Source organism: Nicotiana sylvestris, chromosome 5, assembly GCF_000393655.2.
Source record: "Nicotiana sylvestris chromosome 5, ASM39365v2, whole genome shotgun sequence".
Lineage (NCBI taxonomy): Eukaryota > Viridiplantae > Streptophyta > Magnoliopsida > Solanales > Solanaceae > Nicotiana > Nicotiana sylvestris.
Window position 1 is genome coordinate 168,212,044 of NC_091061.1, and position 20,792 is coordinate 168,232,835.

The window sequence follows — 20,792 nt, forward strand, 5'->3', positions numbered from 1 at the left end:
ACAAAATTTAAAATTCCATGTGTCTTATGCCCTCTCTATAAGTTAAAAGGGATCTTAACGTTTTTAGCCAACAATTACAACAGCATACCCGGTATAATCGCATATAATGGGGTCTTGGAGAGGAAAGCGTGTATGCAGACCTTATCCATGCCTTGTGGAAATAGATAAGTTGTTTCTAATAGACCCTCGGCTAAGGAAAGTATGCGCGCCACATTAATGAAAAGAAAAACAAAAAGGAACAACACCGATAAGCCATGTGAAAGCAGCATAAATAACAAGAAGATAGTAAAATTATCAAAATGAAAGAAACAACAGGTAGTCATAGAAACCTAATACCAACAGAAAGTGAGAGTACGTACTAATATTACTTATATGAACACTCTAGACTACCTAACATACTACTTTAATTCTCGACCTCCGCACTTTCCTATCAAGTTCATGTCCTCGGTCAGCTGTAGCTGGGTCATGTCATGCATAATCACCTCTCCTTAATTCTTCTTTGGCCTACCTCTACCTCTCCTTAGGCCCTCCAATGTCAACCCCTTACACTTCCTAATCGGGGCGTTTGTACATCTCCTCCTCACATGCCCAAACCATCTTAAGGCTCGCTTCCCGCATCTTGTTCTCAAATTGACCCAAAAAAATAATAAAATCCAACATAGTTATATATTGCAATAATCCAACATAGTTCTCAAGGCTGTCAGTCGTATATATTCAGTATATAATTATTATATAATAAGTGTAAAATTACTATACTATATATATATATATATATATTTACACGCACTGATCATAAAATAATTATTGCATTAATTATACATTGCGTACTGGCTAAAATTTCTAAAAAAATAAAAACTAGCAGTATTTTTTGTTGTGGACCTTGTTAGGCTGTTGTGTTGTGTAAAAATCCCTAATTATATGTCCTTTTGGTTGGCTGCGTAATGAGAAAATAACAAATAGTACAACTTATGTTTTGGTTCTATATAATAATATTGGCATTATTATATGCACCATTTTTTTCATGTATCTATACTATATTAAAAGTACGAAGGCCCTTAGCGAAATGTCGTTCGTCTTTTTTACCCTTTAAGAATTAGTTTTGCATTAGACAAAATAGTCATTTAAATCATTTTCCTAATATTTAGGACTTGAAAATTAATTGCTATATTTTATGTATTAAATCCTTCCTTATTTAAACTAGGTAGAAAATCCTAATATTTAGAACCTTAAAATCAATTAAACTTTTACCTTATATCAATCACTTTAAAAAAAAACACTAACTTAATATACTTTTACCACGTTTTCTCCCCTATCCTTTCATTAACAAGAAATACATTACCTATTATATATTTATTTTATTTTATAGTACCAATAAAATACTACTACCAATGAATTAATATTACCTAGAATAGAAGATTGGAACTTAAACTAACGGCTTTTTGTCTCATTTATAAATAAAGAAAATCTGTCGTCCTGGGAGTGTAGTCAAGTACTATAAGAAATAATTTACTGAATAGTCAGTTAATTATTTTTTAATATTAAACAGCTTAAATGAATAAAATTTTACGCATTAAAAATCTTTCTTATTTGAATTATGCAGAAAGTCCTACCATTTAGAACTTTAAAACTGTTAAGAGTTTACTTTATACAAATCTATGTTTATGAGTTTAAAAGTAATTAAAATTTTAGTTATTAATTTTTTCTTATTTAAATTATGTAAAAAGTTCATTAAAATTATTTTTTGTATTCATTATTTGATAATTAATAAAAAATGTTATTATTTCCTTGTAAGGTGATCTTAGTAATGCACTATATCTCTTTTTCAAAAATTTAAGTTATTATTTAACTTTTCAAGCTCTTAAATTTTAAGAAAAATAATAACTATTCAATTAATATCATTGGATGAAGATGCAAGAAAATTTGTTTAAAAACAACTTCCTCAAGACTGGCCTAATTAGGTGACTGGAGTTTTATGAAAAATTGTATTATTTAGTAAATTGGAATTTCAAGAGATATATGTTTGGGATGTAGCAACGCATCTACCGGATAAACAATCAGGTAAAATATTTATATCCAGTAGTTAAGGTTTATAATATTTTGTATAATACTGTCATTGGTCTAATTGATAATCGAAATTTATATTATTTGTATTCCAAAGAGATGTTAGGCGAGATACAATATTATGATATATTTATTATTTTATTTCACAAGATATTATAATTACAAATATTATATAACTAATTCAACTAAATTCATCATCTTTGTATGTTAAGAAGATATTGTAATAATTTAATTTTCTTGTATATATTTTATACTGATTGACGTGAAATTTTTCTTTTATAATTAATAAATATGCATAAAAGTTCTTATTTTAATCATACAATTAATTAACCCATGTTCAATTAAGTGCCTAAAATAATTATTTGATAGTATATTTAATTATACTAAACCGTACAAGCCTAAATCTATATTATAAAAACACAAAATCTCTAAAAAGAATGTTAATTGACATTTTACTATATAGATAAATTTTATATTGAATAACATATAATTTAAAGATTTTATTAATATTTAGGACTTCAAATTAAATAAAATTTTACTTATTAAATCTTTTTTTATTTGAAACTAGAGAAAGAACAAGTGTTTAGATTTTAAAATGGATGGTATATATAAAAAATATCTAAATTAATATGTATATACACAAGTAATAGATTCAATAACTTTTCACTATAATTTGTTCGCCCTACTAAAGTTTATGTTTTTTTTCATCTATTTCATGTTTAGTAATGCTTTTTTTTGCCCACATATTTTGACAAATTTACGTAACTCATAAATTCTTTTTTATTCTTATCTTATTAATTAGAACCTCACTTCTTGGATAACATTGAAACCTTCGAAGGGATACAAAGAAGACATAAGATTCAATTTTTTAATTTATGTTATTTGAATATTTTTAAAGAAACATAATAAAAGTACAACTAATTAATCATGTCTTTTTCTTCTTGCATGAATGAACTTGAGAATAACTTATAAAAAATATTTTTATAAAACTTTTTAAATCTTCAAGGGTTATGCGCTTTATTGAAATTAAAAGGAAGCACAATAATTTGTGAAACTCAATTGATAAAATTATAAAATTAGAACAAATTTTAAGGTGAATATATTGAATAATGGTTGAGGACTTCTATGAGTAAAGTTTTTTCCTTTATTGAGTTAGCTATATAGGATCAATATTCATCAATTTTAGAAACTTACATTTTATTTTATAATTCAAATATATATATATATATATATATATATATATATATATATATATATATATATATATATATATATATATAATTGTCTCGCAAAAAAATTGTTAAGATAAGAAACACGCGCAACACGCGTATTCTAAGACTAGTAATTATAAAAAGGCAAAATAGCTTCGGAGCCGGTTAAACTTGTACCGAATTTTCATCCCGATAAATAAACTTATACATTTCCTATTTAATAAACTTAGGAGCCGGTTAAACTTGTACCGAATTTTCATCCCGATAAATAAACTTATACATATTCCAACTCATAAATTTGTGAACTAATAGACCTCTTTGACCATTCACCGTGTACATGTGGCAATCACAATGCTGATGTGGCCAAAATGAGTGTCTATCACGCACGTAAGGAGCGTGCATCAGATGATTGTAACAAAAAAACTAAAATACGAAAAATAAATAAAAAAAGGACCTGTTATGAAATAAAGATTGTAAAATAAAGACAAGTATAAAGAGAAACTGATATATTATTCGAACTCAAACCGATGTACATAATGAACTGAAATCTCTTCTATTTATAGAAGAAAGGAAGCTGCTCTATAAGCTGCTACTATAAGCTGCTGTGTAAGCTACTACTACAAGTTGCAGTGTAAGCTACTATAAGCTGCTGTGTAAGCTGCTACTACAAGCTGCTGTGTAAGCTGCTACAAGCTGCTGTGTAAGCTGCTATGGATAATCTTCTACTGAGACCAATATTTATCCATAACGGAGTACTGAATGGATAAGCTTATTATGCCCGGTATGGATAATCTTCTACCGGGGGTAATGTTTATCCATAACTGGGTACTGAAAAGATAAGCCTATTATACTCGGTATGGATAAACTTCTACTGGGGATAATGTTTATCCATAACCGGGTACCGAAGTGATAAGCTTCTTCGGGAAGCTTATTTCCAATATAGTACTAAATAGATAAACATATTTACGGTGGAGTCCCATATGGATAAGCTTCTTCAGGAAGCTTATTTACAACAGAGTACTAAATGAACATCCATAATATAATATATTTATAACACTCCCCTTGGATGTTCATTAAAAGATAATGTGTCTCATTAAAACCTCACTAGGAAAAACCACGTGGGAAAAAAAATTCTAGTGAAGGAAAAAGAGTACACATATTTAGTAATACGCATTGTTAGGTGCCTCATTAAAAACCTTATAAGGAAAACCCCATGGGAAAAAACCTTAGTAAGGGAAAAAGAGTGCATCGCGTATTTTACTCCCCCTGATGAAAACCTTGTTTCAAATATTTGAGTCTCCGCATTCCAATCTTGTATACCATCTTCTCAAAAGTTGAAGTTGGCAAAGATTTAGTGAATAAATCTGCTGGATTATCACTTGAACGGATTTGTTGCACATCAATGTCACCATTTTTCTGAAGATCGTGCGTGTAGAATAATTTTGGTGAAATGTGCTTCGTTCTATCTCCTTTTATAAATCCTCCCTTCAATTGGGCTATGCATGCAGCATTGTCTTCGTATAAAATTGTGGGTCTTTTCTCACATTCCAAACCACATTTTTCTCGAATAAAATGAATTATTGATCTCAACCATACGCACTCCCTACTTGCTTCATGAATAGCTATTATCTCAGCGTGATTTGAAGAAGTAGCAACAATAGATTGCTTTGTGGAGCGCCATGATATGATAGTACCTCCATATGTAAATACGTAGCCGGTTTGAGATCGAGCTTTATGGGGATCAGATAAATAACCTGCATCTGCATAACCAACAAGGTCTGCACTATCTTTGTTAGCATAAAACAAACCCATATCAAGAGTTCCCTTTAAATATCGCAATATATGCTTAATCCCGTTCCAATGTCTCCGTGTAGGAGAAGAACTATATCTTGCTAGTAAATTAACAGAAAATGCTATGTCAGGCCTTGTAGCATTAGCAAGATACATTAGTGCACCAATTGCACTGAGATAGGGTACTTCGGGACCAAGGAGTTCCTCGTCCTCTTCTGGAGGTCGGAACAAATCCTTATTCACTTCAAGTGATCGAACAACCATTGGTGTACTCAATGGGTGCGCTTTGTCCATGTAAAAGCGTTTTAAGACCCTTTCTGTATAGGCAGATTGATGGATAAAGATCCCGTCTGCTAAATGTTCAATTTGCAGACCAAGACAAAGTTTTGTCTTTCCAAGATCTTTCATCTCAAATTCTTTCTTAAGATATTCAATTGCCTTTTGGAGCTCTTCTGGAGTTCCAACAAGATTTATGTCATCAACATAAACAACAAGTATAACAAATTCTGATGTCATTTTCTTTATAAAAATACATGGACAAATAACATCATTTATGTAACCTTCTTTCAGCAAATATTCACTAAGGCGATTATACCACATGCGCCCAGATTGCTTTAAACCGTACAAAGATCTTTGTAATCTGATTGAATACATTTCCTGAGATTTTGCTTCAGGCATTTTAAATCCTTCAGGAATTTTCATATAAATTTCATTATCAAGTGAACCGTACAGATAAGCTGTAACTACATCCATTAGATGTATTTCAAGCTTTTCATGTAGTGCTAAACTGATGAGATATCGAAATGTTATGGCATCCATAACAGGTGAATATGTTTCATCAAAATCGACTCCAGGTCGTTGTGAGAATCCTTGTGCAACAAGGCGAGCTTTGTATCTTTCAACTTCATTTTTATCATTCCTTTTTCGCACAAAAACCCATTTATGACCAACTGGTTTTATACCAGCAGGTGTTTGGACTACTGGTCCAAAGACCTCTCTTTTAGCAAGTGACTTCAATTCCGATTGAATTGCCTCTTGCCATTTTGGCCAATCAGATCTTTGTCGACATTCTTCGACAGATCGAGGTTCAAGATCCTCACTATCTTGCATAATATTAAGTGCAACATTATATGCAAAAATATTATCCACCACTATTTCAAATCGATTTAAATTAATCCCATCACCGTTCGAACTTATTAAAAGTTCCTCACTCACATGAGCTTCAGGTTCATTGATTTCTTCAGGAATCTTAGAACTAATCAGATTTGGGGTCTCTTCAGGGGATCCCTTCATAGTATCGTTTTGATCATTTGTCGATTTTCTTTTTCGAGGATTTCGATCCTTAGAACCCAAAGGCCTACCACGCTTCAGGCGTGCTTTAGGTTCACTAGCTCTCATGCTAGTAGATGGTCCTACTGGGACATCAATTCGGATAGGCACATTCTCTGCTGGGATATGTGACTTAGTTATCCTTTTCAAATCAGTAAATGCGTCTGGCATTTGATTTGCTATATTCTGTAAATGGATGATCTTCTGGACCTCCTGATTACATATAGGGGTACGGGGATCAAAGTGAGATAATGATGAAACTTTCCACACAATTTCTCTTTTGATTTCCTTTTTCTCTCCCCCTAATTGTGGGAAATTTGTTTCATCAAACCGACAATCTGCAAATCGAGCAGTAAATAAATCTCCTGTCAATGGTTCAAGATAGCGAATAATAGAGGGTGATTCAAACCCAACATATATTCCTATCCTTCTCTGTGGTCCCATCTTACTACGTTGTGGTGGTGCTACTGGCACATATACAACACATCCGAAAATTCGTAGATGGGCAATATTTGGTTCATGACCAAAAACTAATTGTGACGGAGAATATTTATTATAATGTGTCGGTCTAAGACGGATAAGTGATGTTGCATGCAAGATAGCATGGCCCCAAACAGTAGTGGGCAATTTTGTTTTCATAAGTAGTGGTCTTGCTATCAATTGCAAGCGTTTAATAAATGACTCTGCAAGGCCATTTTGAGTATGAACATAAGCTACAGGATGTTCAACTTTTATCCCAACGGATAGACAATAATCATCAAAAGCTTGAGATGAGAATTCTCCAGCATTATCAAGGCGAATAGCCTTTATAGGATAATCTGGGAATTGTGCCCTTAATCGAATTATTTGGGCTAATAGCTTTGCAAACGCCAGGTTGCGAGATGATAGTAGACACACATGAGACCATCTTGAAGATGCATCTATTAGGACCATAAAATATCTAAACAACCCACTTGGTGGGTGAATAGGTCCACATATATCCCCATGTATACGCTCTAAAAAGGCAGGGGATTCAATATCAACCTTCATTGGTGATGGTCTAGTGATCATTTTTCCTTGATAACAAGCATCACAAGAAAATTCGTCATTTGTAAGAATCTTCAGGTTCTTTAATGGATGCCCACTCGAATTTTCAGTAATTCGTCTCATCATTATTGATCCGGGATGGCCCAAACGGCCATGCCAAAGCACAAAAGTATTTGAATCCGTAAACTTCTGGTTTACGATAGAGTGTGCTTCAATTGTACTAATTTTTGAATAGTATAAGCCAGAAGATAAAGTTGGTAACTTTTCTACAATGCATTTCTGGCCAGAAATATTCTTTGTAATACAAAGATATTCCCTGTTCATTTCATCTATTGTCTCTACATGATACCCATTTCGGCGGATATCTATAAAACTCAACAAGTTTCTTCGGGACTTGGAGGAGAACAATGCATTGTCTATAATAAGTTTTGTTCCCTTAGACAGAAATATTATGGCTCTTCCGGAGCCTTCAATCAAACTTATATTACCAGAAATTGTTGAAACATTTGCTTTTTCCTTATGCAAATAAGAAAAGTATTTCTGATCGTTGAATATGGCATGTGTTGTTCCACTATCAATAACACACATATCTTCATGATTTGTCTTTGATCCAAACATAATTTGAGGGTTATCCATATTCTTCAAAATAACATAAATAAAATATATTATAGTAAATATCATTATCAAAGCATAACTTTTATTTATGTACAATAATTACATAACCATACTATTTATTACAAACAACAAAAATTAAAATATTTACATTTCTACAGATTCGCCACCGATTACATGACTTGTTTCTCCTTCTGGGAGTGCAAAGTAATCAGCTACATCCAAATGCATGAAGTCTAAATTATCTTCAGAAATAAAATTTGCTTCAGCATTTTTCTCTGTCTTCTTCAGGGAGGCTTGATAAAGCTCAACCAGGTGCTTTGGCGTACGACAAGTACGTGACCAGTGCCCTTTTCCTCCACATCTATAGCATGCATTTTCTACATTTGGCGCTTGCACCGCTTCATGCTTTTGTTCCTTCCTTTTCCACTGCTGGTGGTGAGGAGGCTTCTTTGGTGCATTATTATTACCATGATTGGGGTTTCTTCCCCGACCACGGCCATGACCACGACTGGGGCCACGACCTCTTCCACGTTTAGCTTGGTGGAAGTTCGTCTCATTCACTTCAGGGAATGGACAAGAACCAATAGGTCGGCTTTCATGATTTTTCATTAATAGCCCATTATGTTGCTCTGCTATAAGAAGATGTGAGATAAGTTCAGAATACTTTTTAAATCTCATCTCTCGATATTGCTGCTGCAGGAGCATATTCGAGGCATGAAAAGTGGTGAAAGTTTTCTCCAACATATCATGATCAGTAATATTATCACCACATAATTTTAATTGGGAAATAATTCTGAACATAGCAGAATTATACTCACTGATAGATTTAAAATCTTGTAGCCTTAGATGAGTCCAATCATAACGTGCTTGTGGAAGAACGACCATCTTCAGGTGGTCATATATATCTTTCAAATTATTCCACAGTATGACTGGATCTTTAATAGTGAGATATTCCATTTTCAGGCCCTCATCAAGGTGATGGCGTAGGAATATCATTGCTTTGACACGGTCTTGGTTTGATGCCTGATTTTTATCCTTGATGGTGTCTGCCAGACCCATCGCATCAAGATGAATTTAAGCATCAAGCACCCAAGACATGTAGCTTTTTCCCGATATATCCAGGGCTACAAATTCAAGTTTAGAAAGATTTGACATTATTTAGGAAAAGAAAGTTCTTACCTCAGATACTTTCAAAATATTTGCTCGAGATGGTAGAACTTCGTGCTGATAACGTGTTATGAAATAAAGACTGTAAAGTAAAGACAAGTATAAAGAGAAACTGATATATTATTCGAACTCAAACTGATGTACATAATGAACTGAAATCTCTTCTATTTATAGAAGAAAGGAAGCTGCTCTGTAAGCTGCTACTATAAGCTGCTGTGTAAGCTACTACTACAAGCTGCAGTGTAAGCTACTACAAGCTGCTGTGTAAGCTGCTACAAACTGCTGTGTAAGCTGCTGCTGTACCAGATATGGATAATCTTCTACTGAGAGCAATATTTATCCATAACGGAGTACTGAATGGATAAACTTATTATACCCGGTATGGATAATCTTCTACCTGGGGTAATGTTTATCCATAACTGGGTACTGAAAAGATAAGCCTATTATACCCGGTATGGATAAACTTCTACTGGGGGTAATGTTTTTCCATAACCGGGTACCGAAGTGATAAGCTTCTTCAGGAAGCTTATTTCCAATATAGTACTAAATAGATAAACATATTTACGGTGGAGTCTCATATGGATAAGCTTCTTCAGGAAGCTTATTTACAACGGAGTAGTAAATGAACATCTATAATATAATATATTTATAACATGACCAAAATTATTAAAAAGAAAGAAAACTCTCCCAATTAATTACCTCTCTCTTCTTCCCCCTTATTTCTTCCTGTCCCCTTCCCTACCCCAACCCACACACCTTATCTTCTTCTTCTTCTTCTATTTTTAATTTCTTCCTCATTCAAGCTTTCATGTCCATCATTACTCACCATTTTTTTTCCTTTTTCTACTATCTTATGAGGATGATGTAGAAGAGTTTATAATTCCCGAAATCATAAATTACAAAAGGTTATTGAAGAAGTTGTCTTGTATAATAGTTGTTGGGGATTATGTACAACCGATTTGGTGATGCTACAATTCGTGGAGTTGAGGTTGATTCTTTGATAATAGTGGTGGCTCCAGTAATTTTTGATTTGTGAGTTTTTTGTTTACTGATTTGGAGTTTTCAGAGAGAATTTTAAAAAAATAATGGGAGAAAAATAAAAATGATGATTAAACAAAAAAATAGTTGTTCACGGTGGTGGTTTGGTGGAGCTGGTATAGCTTTTGAAGAAGAAAAAGAAAAAAATTATTGATTTAAGGTTGATTGTGGTGATAATAAAACCATAAAACTGATATTGGAGGGAAAGAAGTAGACAGGGAGGCAGATTAGATGAGGCGCCGATGGTGGAAAGCTAAGATGGAAGTTTTCAAAATTTATTAAAAAATTTATAAAGTTGACAAAATTAGTTTTTAAAAAAGGCGGGCCCCATAAATTACACGTGTCAAATAATAAAAAGGCTAAGTATTTGATATGTCATCCATGTCAAGGCGATTAATACACACCCATACGGAGGTGTTTATTAATGCTCATTTGGTCGAATAGAAATGTTCAAATGGAAAAAATATAAGTTTATTTATCGGGAATCCGTGATAAAAATTCGGTAAGTTTAAGTGGCTCTGATTTTGCCTTGTAAAAATATGCATGACTACTTTTTATCTGCAAAATTAAAGCATTATTTGATTTCGATGTTCAACTCTACATGACTAGTACCAATCATAACTTATGCAAAGATTAATATAGCATCTTGTTCCTCGAAAATAATTTTTATCCCAAATATTAATATTTCATGAAAGTCTTTTTCCCCTTTTAATAAAAAACAAAATTTTAAAAACATATTCTTGCCGAGAAGATCAAAAGTACCTCAAAATTAAAACTTTGGAGAAATTTTTTACCCTACCAAAGTAAAGGTCAGCCCAATGCACTAATCTCTCGTTATACTCGGGATCCGAGAAAGAGTTGGACCATAAAGGTACAATCCAGAGTAAAGGTCAGCCCCATGCATTAAGCTCTCGCTATTAGGGCTGCTTATCGGACAGATTTGGTGGTTATTTACTCTTAACGGTTTGGCTTATCGTTATCGGCATTTAAATGTATTAATCCGCCAGCCACCCGATAAGATATCGGGCGGATTGATATCGATTTAGCTCTTATCGGGTGGTTATCGGGCAGTTTATCAGCCTAATTCAATCAAAATAAAATAAAATTTAGTTTTTGTATGTTTAAATAGTTCGTCGACGTATTAAGAGAGACGAAACAGAAGAGACACCGTGATGGATAAATCATCTGTCTAGAATCTTATTTATGTTTATGCACATTGGCCTTAGTCCACGTGAAAGCTTTCCAATTGGCCGTTGTTAAAACAAATGTTCGTCATGTTTAGAATTCTAGGATGCCTTAAAACCCAGGCAAAGTTGATGAAGCAGTGGTGTAACTGGTGTTGTTATCTTGTTTCAGACAACAAATTATTATTATTTTTTTCACAGTTAGATGACTCCTTTTATTTGGCTTTCTTTTATTCTAATTCACTTTGATAGAGTACTGGAGGAAGAAGGGTTTTTGATTATTTAATATATATATGGATGAAAATAAATTTCACATGTATATATATATATTCTTAACTGATTATCCGTTAAGAAAATTGAATAATCCGCCCCCCAAACCGATAAGCTGTTAATACAAGAATTTCAATTCGTTCCCCGTCCGTTAAACCGTTAACCTGATAATAATAAGCTATTAAGCTTCAGTTTCGGTTCGGTTTTGAACACCCCTACTTACTATGTGCGAGTCCGGGGAAGTAAGGGTGTCAATGGCTCGGTTCAGACGATTATTTTATAAAATTTGTACCATACCATTTTTTCGGTTATTCTATTATGTCTAACCAAAATTAGACTTTTCGAAACCGTTCCAATCATGTCGGTTTCTCTTCGGTATCGGTACGGTTCGGTTAATTTTCAGTATTTTTTTAAATATCGTGTAAAATTCACCAGTAGAAATAGAATGCAATAACATACGTTCTTTTATAGGATTTAGCAAAACTCTCTAGACATATTTACTGTCTAAAGGGTGATGAATTAAAAAAAATATGGCTAGAGTATAGATCCATCAATTATTCTACAATAACGTAAAAGAAATCAAACAAAGACAAATAAAATATAAATCACACGAGTTGAAAGATATACCAAGATAAGACTCAAGAATAAAGTCTATAGAAAATAAAATATTCAAAAAGATAAATCTAAATTATATGAAAGGAAACATATAAGTAGAAATATGGCTAGAGTATAGATCCATCAATTATTGTAGTTTGCTACTCATAATCGCTAGAATACTTTGTGTCTTGCTAATACAGATACTTAAAATAACTTAATTTAAGTAGAAGTAGCATAATATATTTTAAGAATTAGTATTTTGAGTTTAATTACTTGTTGGCTTGTAATAACTTTCATAATTCCAAGGCCCAAAGAAAATTTAATGCATTATTATTTTTAAACTTACCAAATAAATATATTTTTCATAGGTAAAATTTATTCGGTACGGTTCAGTATTTTTTCGGTTTATTTTTATAAAATAAAAAACCTACCATAATTATCGGTACAGTTATAGATTTATATAAAAACTTTTAAGAAACCTAAAAATCGGTTCGGTATGGTACGGTTCGGTCGGTTTTCGAATATCCATTGACACCCCTATGGGGAAGGATCGGACCACAAAAGTTTATTGTACACAACCTTATCCTATATTTCTGTATTAAGTTATTTACATGGCTCGAGCCCTTATTCTCTTAGTAGCAGCAACTTTATCAATTACGCCTTTGCCCTTCATTTACCTTGCCAAAGTTTCCCATTTAAATTTAAAGAACAAAAAGAAGAAAGAAAAGAGAGAACAAGTTTGAGTAAAGAAGATGAAAAGGGAAAGAAAAGAAAAGAGGTGGGAATAGCCACCATTTTCAATTTCCGCCAAAATTGTCTGCTCTCTCTCTCTCTCTCACACACACACACTCTTCACCAAATACCCCTTTCCTCTTACAACTCCACCGGTTTTGAGTGTTGACTACTGAGAGGAAAGAGAAAAAATTTCAAGAATGGAGGCAGTAGTAGTGGACGCTGGTTCTAAATTACTCAAAGCTGGTTTTGCTGTTCCCGATCAATCTCCTTCTATGGTACTCTCCTCTTTTCCACACTTAAAAAAAAAAAGAAACCCCACAAGAACAAAGCTTCAAATTTGAAACTTTATACTGTTTTCTTGCTATTTTACCCCAATTTGTGTGAAAATTTTGAGTTTTACAATGGTATTACTGTATTACTACTCTTTTCTAACTCTGATAATCTATGGTACTAAAGTATGAGAAAAACCCATAAGGATAGAGCTTCAAGATTGTAACTTTCTGCTATTTACTCCAATTTGTATGAATTTTTGGGTTTTAGGATAGTATAATGTAGGTATTGCTTTGTTTTTCTTGTTTTGGTAATATATGGTACTAATTCTTCAAAAGTATTAAAAAAACAGAAGAAAAGAGCTTCAAGTTTTGGATCTTTCTGCTATTTACTTGCTATTTTGCCCCATTTTGTGTGTTTTTGGGATTTAAGATGGTAATACAGTATATTTGTTACTCTTTTCATACTTTGGTAATATATGGTACTAAACTTTAAGAAAACCCCATAAGAATAGGGTGTCAAGATTGGAACTTTCAGCTACTTAACTCCAATTTGTTTGAATTTTTGGGTTTTAAGATGGTAATGCTGTATTTGTTACTCTTTTTTTTTTTTTTTTGCTTTAGGAGAAGGGGAGCCTTGCGGTAACTATAAAGTTGTTGCCATGTGACTAGGAGGTCATGGGTTCGAGCCGTGGAAACAGCCTCTTGCAAAAATGCAAGGTAAGGCTGCTTATAATAGACCCTTGTGGTCCGGGCCTTCCTCGGACCCCGCGCATAGCGGGAGCTTTGTGTACCGGGCTGTCCTTTTTGCTTTTGGAATGTATGGTACTAACTCTGCCAAAGTACAAGAAAAACCCCATAAGCAAAGAGCTTGAAATTTGGAACTTTCTGCTATTTACTTGATCTGTGAATTTTTGGGTTTTGAGATGGTAATACTGTAGTTATTGCTTTTCTTTTCTTACTTTGGAAATGTATGGTTTAGGTAATACCGACCCAAATGAAACGCATTCCTGAAGATGATGAAGGTTCCTTGGTTGAGGAGGAGGAGGAGGATATCACTGTGGATCCCATTGAGAGAGGTTTCATTAAAGATTGGGATGCCATGGAAGACCTGTTGCACCATGTTCTTTACACTGGTCTTGGTTGGGAAATTGGAAATGAAGGCCAAATTTTGTTCACTGATCCACTTTGCACTCCCAAGGTGAGCTGTTGATTTTTAAGAAAAAACTTTTTCAGAGTTCTGTAATTTGTTTATTTTTCGGGGGCCATCACCAAATTTTCTCTAGAAATTAGTGAATGGTTTGTGTGTATACAACTGCTAAAAAAGGAGTTCAGTTTCTATAGTGAAAACCATTTTAGTTAGCAATGCACATGACAAGAAAATGATTTAAAGAATTGCATTTGGATGAGCTGTAATGCCAGCTTGAGAAGCTAATCTCCTTTGCTAAGTAAATAGTAATTGGCTTGGCCTGTAATGTTGAAGAAAATTCTTGAAATATGGAGCAAATAGTAAGTCATTGGTGCTGAATGCTAGATTTGGCTTATTGTTTTCAGCTGCAACATCAAGTTGATGTCTTTACTGTGTATTAGTACGAAAATGTAATTTAATATATATCGCTGCCTTTTGTGTTTACAGGCTGTTAGGGAACAGTTGGTGCAATTGATGTTTGAAACATTTAACATCTCAGGGTTTTATGCCTCTGAGCAGGCAGTATTGTCGCTTTATGCTGTTGGACGCATATCTGGCTGCACTGTTGATGTTGGTCATGGGAAAATTGGTATCTGCATTACCTTAAAACTTTTCATCCTTCAACATCCGTGTATTTGTAGATTCTTTGCTTTTTCTATCAATTAGTCTCCCGTTATCTGATAGGGCCTATTTATGTAGTCGTTAGGTAGCAGTATTGTCTGCTTTCTTTTCTTGCTATTTCCTTCAAGATGCAAAATAAAAGTGAAAAGAGACATAAAAGGCTTGAGAATGTGGTTATAATTGCAGTATTGGTTGGAAAAACTTAGTAATACAGTTGGTTTTATTAGTTTCAAGCAAAAGGCAGGGTAATAATCCAGCCTGCGGTAGCTACGGTTAATATGCCCGTCAATATTCTGCATTTTCTTTGTCTATTTAGAGTTGAGCCTTTTTTAGCTGAACCGATACAGTTAATGCTGCTTTATCAACAAATTTGTACAAATAGGCCTTTAGCCCCTTAAAGATTGCTTCAGCCACGTCACTTAGGGACAGCACCCTATCCAATAGAACACATGCATCCACTAAAAAGAGTGAATACACTAACTTTAAATATGACTTCCAGATAAGGAAAAGTAGGTCATGAAACGTTTCAAGATACTGACTTTCCTCGAATGAGGTAATTTCACAAAGAACCCTTGCTTAGTGGTGTTAGGGAGCGCATGGGTAGGTGCAATCTCCATCGATGAGAAGCATATCCGCATGAAAGAGTGTAAAGAAAGAGAGCGATGGTTGTAGAAAGAGAATAGCAACTAACAAGTTGTCTTCAAGACAAAATGAGGTGATACCTCCTTTCTCCCTGTTCTGTGCACATGTCCACCTCGTGTTTTCACGGTTCCACCTTCTTTGACCAAGTTCAACACTATCGCACCAAAATTCTTATCTTGATATATATTCAAGAGAAGAGTGTGTGCAACACTTGACACCTGGTGAACAGCAACCTATCTAGAGCACGCTAATTCTCAGTGACCTTGAATAATTTTTATTCATCTCCCTACATCTTAAAAAGTTGGAATTTAGGTTTCAATGAGGATGATATTAGCTTGCAATGTTGTAATATCACTCTTTTGCATATAAATGCTGCATTGTTCTTCCGTAAATTTAAAGACTACATCATTTGAGGTTAAAAGTACGGAAATACGAGAGGTCATAGTAACTCAATTTTGTTTTTGAGAAAATTTGAGCAGTATGTCATGACCCGCCACACCATCATGCCACATAGGTGCCACTTGGCATATATTTTTGCCATATGGAAGGGTTACATAAGTTAGGGAAAAGATCTTGCTGGAATATTCTAGAACTATGGAGAATTTCCTTAGAAAAGTTCTAGATATTTAGGCATTTGTAGTAAGGTTCTAGAGAAATATAGAGGTTTCCTTAGGAAGACCCTAGAATCCTATAAAATTGTTAGGAAAATCCTTAGAAGAATCTAGCTGTGTAGAATATTCTAGAGAAGGGACTTAGTTGTAAATATGGAAGGACTTGTAGAACAATTATTATTTACATACTAGCCCCTAGGTGATTATTATAAATAGGGGGCATTTATTTGTAATTCATCAACCAAACAAACAATTCAAGTTCTCTCTAATACAAAGCTTCCTTTAACAATTCTCTTGTGTTCTTTCTTCCATTCTCTTGGCGATCTTGAGTGTAGTAAGGTTGACTTGACATAGCAAGAACGTGAACAAGTTGTGCAATTTCGTGAGCGAGTTGTCAAGTGCCGCACGTGTACTTAGTTAACAACTAAGGACGTGACAAGTAGGAGTAATAATTTTATCACTCATCGCTACCACAGGTTTCATACAGGTTTAGCACCTATTTGGTGCCTACATTTTATACGATTTATGTTACCTCATCCAAATAAATGGATAGAAAGAAAAGAAACTCATAGCCTCTATTCATATGGAATGAGCAGAATACTGCTGTTTTCTTTTTTCTTGCCTTAGATTAAGGAACTGTGAGAATTGATTTCCTTCTCTTTGCTATCAGAAATATGGCTTTTCCTTATTTTGCCTGTAATGAATGTTCAAATTCTTTATGCACGCTTCTTTACTTCTAAAAGTTGAACTGTTTGCTTACTATTTTGGAAATATTGCTTTACTTTTCTTTGTTTTCCCCGTTAGTGTTGATTTCTGACAGTTCTTCCTGCTGTCCTTTTTTATGACCTTGTAGATATTGCACCTGTCATTGAGGGTGCTGTTCAGCACATAGCATCAAGAAGGTTGGAAATCGGGGGTTTGGATTTGACAAAGTTACTAGCAGATGAGCTTACTAAATCAAATCCAACAGTGAAACTCAATATTTCTGATGTGGAAAAATTGAAAGAGCGCTATGCATGCTGTGCTGATGATGATATTGCCTATGAGAAGCTTCAACAATCATGCATGGAAGAGAAACATACTCTGCCGGATGGCCAGGTTTCTTTGCACTACTTTTCAGCTTATAAGGCACCATTGTACAAAGTTGATAGAAAACCAATTCATTGTATTATACATCTCTAATTTCTAAAATTTCTTCTAGTTTCTAAAGGTAAACATAACCTTTTGTTCTGAAGCTGCTGAAAGAAATCCTCGTTCAATTTCTCTAAAGGAAATTGTAGTGTAGTGGCTCTCTTTAGTGTCGCTTTGCTAGAACAAGCCAGTTCATTAAAATTACCGCTTTTCTGATTGTATTGTTCTAGCAAAGGGGTTCAAAACCTCCATTTGTGAACACTTTCGGTGGCACATTATGGAGTTGAAGACCGATTTGGTTTTAAAATTAGTAGGATTAATGTTAGATAGTTTTCTCTGCTTCTCTCTGTGGAACAGAAAAGTAAGTAAATATCTTAGGGAAAGGAGCTAAAGGGCTGTGAGCTTTTTGCACTCCACTAAACACTAGACATTAATAGGAGTAAGGGCGTTGTATTTTAGGATCATGGTGTATTGCAGTTTACTGCTTTTAATAAAATTTTCTTTAGCCGGCCTTCGTTTATTGTTGTTCTGTCATCCTTATCTTGTGGGTAGAACTGTTGTTGGTGTGAATGGATCTCATTTTGTTTTTTTTTGTATTTTAGGTAATCACAATTGGAAAAGAAAGATACACAGTTGGTGAGGCATTGTTTCAACCATCTATATTGGGTAATGATACTCATGGAATAGTCGAGCAGCTTGTTCATAGTATTTCGTCTGTGTCGTCTGAAAATCACCGCCAGCTGCTAGAGAACACAGTACTTTGTGGTGGCACTGCTACTATAACCGGTCAGTCTTCATCTCCTTGTTTAGGTGAATGTGACTGACGAATGTTCATATTTCTCTGTATTTCTGCGCTTCTGTTTTGTTAGTAGAACTTTTTAGTTTTCTTTGTTTTGTTGGTTTATCTCAAGTAGTTCAATTTGATTGGATGTATTTGAAATGCTGGTTGTATGACATTCAGTCCTTTCCTTGCTCGAATTAATGCGACCGGGAAGTGTAATATTCCCTTTTATTTTCCGTTATTGGTATTTTTTTGGGGGGCAAGTGTACTGGATACATTTGAGATTGAGTGCACTTAGAAGAGGTCTGATGGGCTGATGTTTAGCTAGTGGACCATAAGTAGCAGTCAGCAGCAATAATTGTTCTTTACAAAATATGTCTTCTCCTTAGGAGAACTACCTTGATAATTTCCTTCATAGAATTGGCTTGTGCTTCATATGCTTGATGGCTACAGCAACTGTTTGACAAGCAAAGAGTAAAACATAAAGGCAATCTCAACGTCTCCTTTCTGCCTCTCCTAAATAGGATATTCCTGTAATATTCTCAATGGATGCCTGCATGGTGATGACACACAAAATATATTGAAATGCTGATGAGTATGCTATTGATCAAAGGGACCATTTCTCCCTTTCATTGGTAACATTTTTCCCAAGCTCCAGGACACACCCTTTTTAATCTTACTATCCCCTCTTACCAAACTGGTTTAGGCCTCTACCCTGCACATTATCCCAAATGAAAAGCAGGAAGAGCTGATTGACTTGTTGATGAGTTAGCATTGATAAGTTCCCAAAGGGTTGGCTGAGTGAGCGGTTGAGATATAGGAGTAATAACTTGGAAATGTCCTGGTTCTATTCCCAGCTCCAACACTTGGTGCAAACCTATCTGCTTCGGCCTTGGTGGGTAGGTTTGAGTCGACACTTGTGCTTTTGGTCTGTGAACGACTGCTCCTTGGATCAGTCGAGGAGTGTGCAAGGTCGTCCAGAGACCATGGTAATTAACAAATTAAAAAGAGTTGGTATTGACAAACTAATAAATAACATGGCTTTCTCTTGTAGTTATACTTTTATCAATAAAAACAACAAAAACAACAATAGTAACTTGAAGTAGGCAGGGAGATCGGTATGGAGTATCACATTGAAGAGAAGTAGAATTTGTTCCTCTCCCCATCAATACATAAGCCAACATATATTGCGAATGAAGGTAAAAAAGTTTGTATAATGGTGTCTTAAAGATGTGATTAGACATTTCTCTTATCTTTTTGGTCAGATGATGAGTGTACGGTGAAGAGGGGAATGGATTCAGAGACCCTCAATCAGTCGATTAGCACGGATGGATTGGACATGCCTGAACGCGTCCTTCCTTTGAAGTTCGCACTGGCCATTTGTAAAGTCTAGACTCTGTTGTTCCTTGGGTCTTGCAGATGTTGTAGTAGCGCTAATACATGTAATTTGAACTTGTATGCCTGGACCATGTGATAGTTGCACATTCCTTGAATCCATTACGTGTAAAGAACCATTCACTGATTGAAGCTCTACTATTTTCCCTTATATTGCAGGAAACTTTTGTTATGGCTGCTAACCTTTGTGTTGCTTGTGGTTGTAGGGTTTGAGGACCGGTTCCAAAGAGAAGCTACGCTTTGCTCATCAGCTGTTCGTCCTTCGCTAGTAAAGGTATCTTATTGTTATTCTTCGATTGACAGCTTAGCGTTCTTTTGACTTCTTGGGAGTGATCAAACGCTTCAAGCTTATATGCTTATTCGTTCTCCATGTCAATAATACCATTAGCGCTTTTATGTTTCCATCATAAAAGCAGCCCATTATGGCAAACATAAGATTGTCAGCCCAAGTCATTCCGGAAACTCCAGGTTTCTGAATCAGGAGCTGCCACTTTGCTTCTCTTATGAATAAGTGCTCGTTCATGAATGAAGAGCTACCACCTTACTTATGATAGTTAAAAAACCAGGCAGCAGATCATTCGAAGGAATAATTGTTTGTTTTGTTTGATATGTAATGGCAGGATATCCTCCATTCATATCGTACCTCTTGATCGTTTTAATGCTCCACTTAAAGTTCCAACAGTTTTAGCACTTCAGTTTTGACTTTTTGTAGTTACTAAGTTTCCTTTTTCCTGACATTCTTACAGCCTCCAGAATATATGCCAGAGAACTTGACTTCATATTCAGCATGGATTGGTGGTGCTATACTTGCCAAAGTCGTCTTCCCTCAAAACCAGCACATAACTAAGGCAGATTACGACGAGAGTGGACCTTCTGTTGTTCATCGAAAATGCTTCTAATACTAGCCGAAACATTTGTATTTTTTTAAAGTCGTAGTCGTTTGTACTCTTTGCTAGAAAGGTAGTTTGATCAACTTCTTGTTTGTTTTGAAAATGCAGTAGGCTTTCAGATTTCTTATTTTTAAACTAAGAGGTTTACTTCGGTGGATATTTGCCGTTGTGCTCATTGCAAGTGACTCCCATTATAGCCTACTGGCATAATACCTTGGTTACTTGCAAATTGTAAGAGT

The 20,792-nt window shown here is 34.6% G+C and overlaps 1 protein-coding gene across 2 annotated transcripts; it reads left to right on the forward strand.

Annotated features, from left to right (window-relative positions):
• Window positions 1-12,997: 12,997 nt before the first annotated feature.
• LOC104232416 (actin-related protein 7) lies at window positions 12,998-20,728 on the forward strand. Of its 2 annotated transcripts, none has more exons than XM_009785608.2 (7): window positions 12,998-13,299; window positions 14,276-14,494; window positions 14,930-15,071; window positions 17,210-17,454; window positions 18,090-18,273; window positions 19,870-19,937; window positions 20,410-20,728. In XM_009785608.2, the coding sequence occupies exons 1-7, from the start codon at window positions 13,222-13,224 to the stop codon at window positions 20,560-20,562; spliced, it is 1,089 nt and encodes a 362-aa protein (XP_009783910.1). In that variant the 5' UTR covers window positions 12,998-13,221; the 3' UTR covers window positions 20,563-20,728. The 2 variants fall into 2 exon arrangements, with proteins under 2 accessions (XP_009783910.1, XP_009783911.1); XM_009785609.2 differs by lacking the exon at window positions 12,998-13,299 and adding an exon at window positions 13,927-14,013.
• Window positions 20,729-20,792: the final 64 nt, after the last annotated feature.